The sequence below is a fragment of the Panthera leo genome, chromosome A3 (genome assembly GCF_018350215.1).
Source record: "Panthera leo isolate Ple1 chromosome A3, P.leo_Ple1_pat1.1, whole genome shotgun sequence".
NCBI lineage: Eukaryota > Metazoa > Chordata > Mammalia > Carnivora > Felidae > Panthera > Panthera leo.
This window is the reverse complement of record NC_056681.1, coordinates 85,788,978-85,797,058: the sequence shown is the minus strand read 5'-3', so window position 1 is coordinate 85,797,058 and position 8,081 is coordinate 85,788,978. Positions and strand designations below refer to the sequence as shown.

The following is an 8,081-nucleotide window of genomic DNA, read 5'->3' as shown; positions in this document are numbered from 1 at the left end:
ATCTGGTGCACAAGTTTACACTAGGGAGATAAGAAAGGCTAGGCCCCTATAGGGGATTTTGTTATCCAATTACTGCAACCTGACTTTTGAGGGGAGAGGAAGAGTGGTAGGGGGAGGGAGAGAGAGGGGAAGAGTTTCCAAACTTGTCTCCAGTGACACGAGACATTAACGCGCTACAAGATAAAACTGCCACTTAGAGCCCAGGAGAGCTAAACCTTCCCGGGTTGGCCTGGGGGCTTGAGCAGAGTCATGGGTTCTCTGGCCCTGCAACTGTGCGCTCTCGTCTGCCTGGTGGTTCACTCAGTTTCTGGCAGCCCCATCATGAGTCTGGAGCGGTCGCCTCTGGAAGAAGATATGCCCCTCTTCGATGATGTCTTCTCAGAGCAAGATGGTGTCGACTTTAACACATTGCTGCAGAGCATGAAGAATGAATTCCTCAAGACACTGAACCTCTCCGACATCCCTTCGCAGGATTCAGCCAAGGTTGACCCACCAGAGTACATGCTGGAGCTCTACAACAAGTTTGCAACAGATCGGACCTCCATGCCATCTGCCAACATCATTAGGAGCTTCAAAAATGAAGGTAAGTTTACATATTATTGATAGATTCTGCTTGGATTTTTTTTTCAAGAGGCGGATAAGTAAATTTACAATGCGTGGGAATAATATAGATAAGGGTGAATGCCTCTGTATAAGGGTGTATGTACATAGATACTCAAAAACAATTCACATTTTGGGTCTATACCATTTTCATGGTCATTTCCCAAATGTTATTAAAAGGTACTAAAGAATATCTTTTAATCCAAAGCCATTTTGACTTCATGATTGGGTTGTTAAAATTTTTTTAAGTTTGAACAGTAAGTGATAAAAAAATTATGTTGGTCGACCACTATACTTGTGCGTGTCATTTTCCAGCTACGTCTCAATTTCCGTTTGTCTTTTGATTGACTCAAAAATGCATGAACTTCTGCTTGGAATGTAAATGATGAAAACAGACAACACCCAAAAGTTGTGATTTGTGCTTCTTTCGAACTTTGAATGAGTTTCTATTTTCTGACCTTATTGAAGAAATATTCAGACAGGCTGAAAATGTATGTTTTAGAGGTTCTTCCTAAAGTTTTGGTGTGTTTGTGTGACATGTTTATCCTTGAATCACTGTTTATAATGCCCAGGAATAATGTATGACCCAGTTAATGATCCAGCTTATTTCAATGTCTTTATGAATAGTAATGTGCAAGTTTTAAATATCAGCAGGAAACCTATGGTATCTCCCCCAGCTTTATTCAGTGACTAAATCTAATGACCTAGCAAGTTAATCTTTTAGTTAATATGGTACTAGTAGGCATATGTCTGGTAAAAGCTGTAGATCCAAAGAAATGAATTCTTTAATATTTACCATAATCATTGACCAGGTAGAAAAGAGGGTTTTGATTGATATTGACCAGACGTTCTTAAAAGCAGAAAGGCAATAGCAAAGCAATAGCTTAGGATTTGGAATTTTGAGATACGCTTGACTTAGTAGCTAGAGATAATTAGTTTAATTTCTCTGGGCCTCAATTTACTCATCTGTAAATTGGGTATAATATACCTATGTAACATAATTGAGCTATTTCAAAGAGGTTCTGAGTAAGAAAGCACTGCATTTACTATGAATTGCTGAATAAACGTCAGATATTACGAATGAATTCCTTAAATTCTAGGCACTGGAGCAAACAGGGAGTGGGTGTTCCTCAGTGCTAAAGATATCGTTTGCCTTTAAAATTTAGGTAACTGCCCAAATTTCAGATATTTAGTAACACATTGGAAATGTTACTTAGTAACATTTAGTAACATAATGGAAATGGCAAACTGAAGTTACAGATTCCTTTTGGGGGTGAGTCTGGATTGAAAATAAATAGCTTCCTTCCATGGGAAACCTTCCTAGTGTTTCCGAGCACTGAGCCCTGGGTGCCTGGCTGAGAGTGCAGGTGGGAAAGTGTTCACATCCCCTGGGAAAACAGGAGTGCTTCAGTTCTCGCTTCTTCCGTGGAGGATTTGCGTGAGGCAGGTCAGGAAGTGGAGTTTACAGAGCATCTGATCACTGGACACCAGCGAAAGCCGGAGTGGATCTCTCCGTGGACGCCCCGGCTGTGGCGTCCTCTGCCAGTCTGCGGGTGGAGTGTGCACTGGGCTAGCCCTAGTGGCTGTTAACTGTCCCTCCTTTGACTCTTTGGGTCTGCACAGTGCAGCTGCCTAGGAGACAAAGACCAACCCCTCCATCCCCACAAAACAAAACAAAAAAACCTCCTCCAAATCTAACTAATCAGGGGAAAACAAGCGCACCTCTAAGGTAGAAAAAAACCATGACTTTAATTCCTACCACTGCTGACCTCACTTCATTGTTTTGGGGAAGTCAGTCCTCTGCATTGAGGCTTGATTTGTTCTGGTGTAAAATGAGCACAATAGCAATAAAGAGTCATTGTAAGTACTAAATAAAACAATGCTTTCAAAACACCTGGCACGTTACAATATGCTCAACTAACGTCAGTTCCCTTGCCTAGAATGCAACACCTCCATCCACTACTTAGTATATTTGTACATGCTCTGCGAACTTATTTTTTTAATGGCTTTATTGAAGTATAATAGATATACAATAAACTGCACATATTTGAAGTATATAATTTGACAGGTTTTGACATATATAAACATCCACTGAAACCATGACCACAATCAAGATCATGAACATATTCATCACCACCCAAAGTTTCCTTGTGCTCCTTTGGAATTTCTTCCACCCACCACCATAAGCTTTTATCCTGCACTTTTGTCATGGATGGAGCAACCTGTCTACCTTCCTATTTTTGATCTTCTCATGTTCCCTGTCCAAGGAGAGTCAAGTCTCTCTATTCTTATAAGAGGGACAACTCCCAAGTTACTTGATGTATTAAGAACATATGCCATGCCCATAAATCAGTTTGATCTGATGTTCACAATCATCAACTAATCAATATTTTGAAAGTGTTGCCTCTGTTTAAGGCATCATGGTAGCATAGAGGCACAGAAGGAGTTTAAGGCACAGTACCTGCCAGCTTGGTCATGATCTAGTTGGGAAGACCCATTCATAAAAAGAAACCTGAAATGGAAGGATATAAATGGCAAAGCTCAAAGGAGAGACAGAGAGTAAATATTCAAGGGACCCAGAAGGGAGTGAACTTCTAGATAGGGATGAGAAGAGGGGCCCACAAGGAAGGGCCACACACCCAAAAGGGGAGAAGACTTTCCAAGAGTCAGAGGAACATCTCCAAAGGTACAATACACAACAAGGCAAAGGAATGTTTTGGCAAATGGTGAAGATATCAGCCTACTTTATTTTTTTTAAGTTTTTATTTATTCATATATTTTGAGAGAGAGAGAGAGAAAGCGAGAAAGAGAGAGAGAGAGCAAGCACAGTGGGAGAGGAACAGAGAGAGAGGGAGAGAATGCCAAGCAGGATCCTCACTGTCAGTGCAGAGCCCGATGTGGGACTTGAACTCACAAACCATGAGATCATGACCTGAGCTGAAATCAAGAGTTGGGCGTTTAACTGACTGAGCCACCCAGGCACCCCTCAGTCTCCTTTCGATAGGAATTTTTATGATTTAAACTTTCAACAAATATCAGTTGGCCAATTACAATGTTCCATGTACTGTAGGGGATGAATGGCAGCTATACGTCGATCAGGAGGTTAAGGCCTGGTTATAGCTGCTTTTAAGAGTCATGTTAGAGAATTCAAATTCATTCCTTTGACCAGTATTTCCCACTGTTGGTGTTTGAGATGATTTTAGTGGTACCCAGAGAAAGCTGTAAATTATGAGACCTTATTATATATTTTCATTAACGTGGATCAGAAAAAAGTCCACATGGCTATCACCTCAATGCCCTCATTTCATGAATGTTGTTGCTTAGGACAGAACTAAAAGAGATATTAAGTACTAAAAAAAATATTACAAAGTGAAATAAGAATATTAAAGGGTACAATCTGGAACAAGGACCACACTAAAATCAGGAATTGGTTACAGAGTTGGGAAAACTGCCAGAGGTGATAGAGAACCCCTCCATTGGTGGGTCCTTAGTACCCTGGTTTCACGGAACCCTTTGCTGGTTGACAAATGCCTTCAGGGACATTTTGTAATCATGTATTTCCTGGGGGCAAGTGTACAGAGGCTTTGGGCTCCCGTAAAATTCTCAGATAGGAAGTCAACATGCTAACATTTGGAGGCATGCTTCTGAGACTAAAGGACTTTTAAAAATTTGTTTCATAAACATTCCGAGTGATTCTTATGTACCAAACTCCGTGATGTTTGCTAAGGGTAGAAGACTACCCTTGGGATAGAAGACTTCTATCCCAAGTTTCCTTTCCTCCCATTCCTCCTTGTTGACAACCACACACCCAAAATTCATCCACTGTGACCCCCTTGGTATTTGGCTGTCTGGTTACCTTGTCAGATTTTGGCGTCTAGAGCAGAAGTCAACAAAATATTTCTGTAAAGGGCCAGACAGATAGTAAATATTTTAGGTTTTGGGGGCCATGTTGTTGTCACAATTCTGCCATTGTAGTACAATAGTAGCCACTGACCACACAGAAATAAACGGGTCAGGCTATGTACCCATGAAGCTTTATTTCCAGAGGTAGAGCCCAATATGGCCCATGGGCTATAGTATGCCAACCCCCAATATAGCTGGAGGTCTTTTAATGCTCAGCCAACCATGTGGGCAATCTCCACCCATTACAAATGCACATGTGAAAAGCCATGAAGTCCTCATCTCTGAAAAACTTCCAAGAAAGAACAACCACCCCATGTCCAATTTGACGGCTCCTCACTGGTTGGAATAACTGGGGGCTTGCCTGCACAGTCTCCAGGCTTCCTCCCAGCTCTGTCATTCTGTGGCTGATAAGCTACGCAAGCAAGGCCGGGAGAGCGGTGTCCCATTCATCAGGCAGCCATTTTCCATCTTAGCCTTGGCCGCGAAAGTCAGCTTAGTATTCTACCACTGACCTTTCAGTGTTTTCTGTCAGAGAATGTTAACATTGTGTTTGTTCTCATTGATTTCTCAGTGTCAAGCTTCTCGTGCAGACAGGCCCTTTTATCACATAAATAAGCATCTGTTTTTCTCAGTGACATACAGCAATTCTGATTTTTGTCTTTTTTTTTTCAGATCTGTTTTCCCAGCCAGCCAGTTTTAATGGGCTCCGAAAATACCCTCTCCTCTTCAATGTGTCCATTCCTCACCATGAAGAGGTTATCATGGCTGAACTGAGGTTGTACACGCTGGTGCAAAGAGATCGCATGATCTATGATGGAGTAGACCGAAAAATTACCATTTTTGAGGTACTAGAGAGCAGAGGGGACAGTGAGGGTGAAAGAAGCATGCTGGTCTTGGTGTCAGGGGAGATCTATGGAACCAACAGTGAGTGGGAGACTTTCGATGTCACTGAGGCCATTAGACGTTGGCAAAAGTCAGGTTCATCCACCCACCAGCTGGAGGTCCACATTGAGAGTAGACACGACGGAGTTGACGATGCTGGCAGGGGACAACTGGAAATAGACACCAGTGCCAGGAATAAGCATGTCCCTTTGCTTGTCGTGTTTTCTGATGACCAAAGCAGCGAGAAGGAGCGGACAGAAGAACTGAATGAAATGATCGCCCATGAGCAACTTCTGGAGTTTGACAACTTGGGCATGGACAGTTATTCCAGCGGACCCGGAGAAGAAGCTTTGTTGCAAATGAGGTCAAACATCATCTATGACTCCACTGCCCGCATCAGAAGGAATGCTAAAGGAAACTACTGCAAGAGGACCCCGCTCTACATCGATTTCAAGGAGATTGGCTGGGACTCTTGGATCATCGCCCCACCTGGATATGAAGCCTACGAATGCCGTGGGGTTTGCAACTACCCCCTTGCAGAGCATCTCACACCCACAAAGCATGCGATTATCCAGGCCCTGGTCCACCTCAAGAATTCCCAAAAGGCTTCCAAAGCCTGCTGTGTGCCCACCAAGCTAGAGCCCATCTCCATCCTCTACTTAGACAAAGGCGTGGTCACCTACAAGTTCAAATATGAAGGCATGGCAGTCTCTGAATGTGGCTGTAGATAGAAGAGGAGTCCTGTGCTAATTTAATAACTGTAAATGTGTATATTTTGTGTTCCTATTTAATGAGATTATTTAATAAGAGTGTACAGATGATAGAGGCTTGCTGCCTTAGGGAAATGGGCAGGTCAGTTTGTTGTAGGAAATGCATGTTTTGCTAATACAATATCATCCCTTCCAATATGTTTTTCTTTGGACTTGCCATTTCTTGTCAATGCCATTTCCAATAGCAAGTGGCAAGCCACACTAATTGTCCTCTATGTCAATTTGAAAACAACAGGCCCTAAGCAGAAATAGAGTGTCAGTGATAGATACTCGTGTATGTATATGTGTACAGAGATAAACTTACAAAATTCTCCTGGTTCTATAGAGGTAGATTATACTCACACATATGCATGACTCAATCAAATGTGTATATATTAAAAACTGATGGTATATTCTCAGTCAACTCTTCTCTGAGTAGGATTTATGTCAAGATAATTTGCACCAGGAATTTGACCATCCTATGAAGTATGACATTTCCTAAATACTATTGGAAATGTAGGTGTAGCTTTTTTTTTTAACTTTTTTAAAGTTTATTTATTTATTTTGAGAGAGATAGAGACAGTGTGAGTAAGGGAGGGGCAGAGAGAGATAGAGGGAGAGAGAGAGAGAAAGAGAATCCCAAGTAGGCTCTGCGTGATCAGCACACAGCCCGATGTGGGGCTAGAACTCACAAAACTGTGAGATTATGACCTAAGCTGAAACCAAGAGTCGGAGGCTTAACTGACTGAACCACCCAGGCGCCCGGAAATGTAGATTAGCTTTTATCAGTTGAGTTTGTGCCATTGCTCAGGGCAACAGGACCAGGTAAAGGGTGCTGCCTGTTTAAGGAGAGGGGTTATCTGATACAGAAATCAAAGGGCTTCAAGAGGCAGTGGCCTTAAGCTACATTACCAAAGAATGAGTCCCTGGAACACCACTGCGCTCTAGAGGGCAGCGCCAGGTCAAGAAAAAAAAAAGAAAGAAAAAACAAAGAGGGAACTTCAGGATGTTCCTGAGATAACAGGACAGCAAGGCCATGTGTGTTGGCCTTTACTGCTGCAGAGGGTAGAGGAGGTGGGACGGTGCTCGCAGGAGAAGAGAGAAAAGGGTATAGATGCTAACCTAGGATGTGTTTGTAAAATTATAAGCAGTTTTAACTGGAGATTTAAATCTTTTGGACAAAATAAAATTACCCAAGACCAAGAGGAGGAAAATCAGAAGGGATCCGTTTGTTGGACTCTTCTTAATATTTTTCTTTAATTCTTACTATTTCTCCCTTGCCTCTGCACCCCTGCTTTTGCTTCTTTCCACCCCTCTCCTTCCTTCTTTCTTTTCTTGTCTCAGCGTCTCATATCCTTCTGTCATTCTTGTTTCTCCTGTCTTCATTGGCCTTTATTGCCCTTGCTGTGGGGTTGGGAGGGAACACCCGAAAGCATTTGCTGTCAGGGTGAGTGGGGTTAGTGCTCTAATTTCTAGATTTCCTCCCAAGATTTAACTTGACTTTACTCTAATAAGTATTCTTTATGAAAGGTTTTTTCATGAAGAATACTTAAGTATAAGAAAAAAGAAAACCAGGGTCCAAACAGATACACCTAAATAAATGGATTCATAAAGAGACACACAAGCTAATGACTCAAGAGCTAAGTCTCAATTCTGAAATCAGGTTTGCCCCCTGGTAGGCTTCCCAACTCTCCCATGCTGCAGTCTCCCAGTTTGGAACTGGCCAGGGCTAAGGTAATGGGGAAGTGTTCCTGATACAGATGGTCCAATGGGCTCGCCAGCAGTTGGCTACATGGAGGGACACTGAGGCTCTGATCTTAGCTCCTCCCAGCACCACCATCCATGTGATATCATGGGCTTTGTGCAGGAAGAACGAGAGCAGTATAGGTCTCAAATTGTTTTGACTCCTCCAGGAAGCCGACACTGAAGGTTCACACTTCTAGGAAT

General features: G+C 42.5%; 1 protein-coding gene across 1 annotated transcript; it reads left to right on the top strand.

Annotated features, from left to right (window-relative positions):
- Positions 1-249: 249 nt before the first annotated feature.
- On the top strand, positions 250-6,116 carry BMP10 (bone morphogenetic protein 10). Its single transcript, XM_042930223.1, has 2 exons — positions 250-583; positions 5,176-6,116. The coding sequence occupies exons 1-2, from the start codon at positions 250-252 to the stop codon at positions 6,114-6,116; spliced, it is 1,275 nt and encodes a 424-aa protein (XP_042786157.1).
- The last annotated feature ends 1,965 nt before the right edge of the window (positions 6,117-8,081 follow it).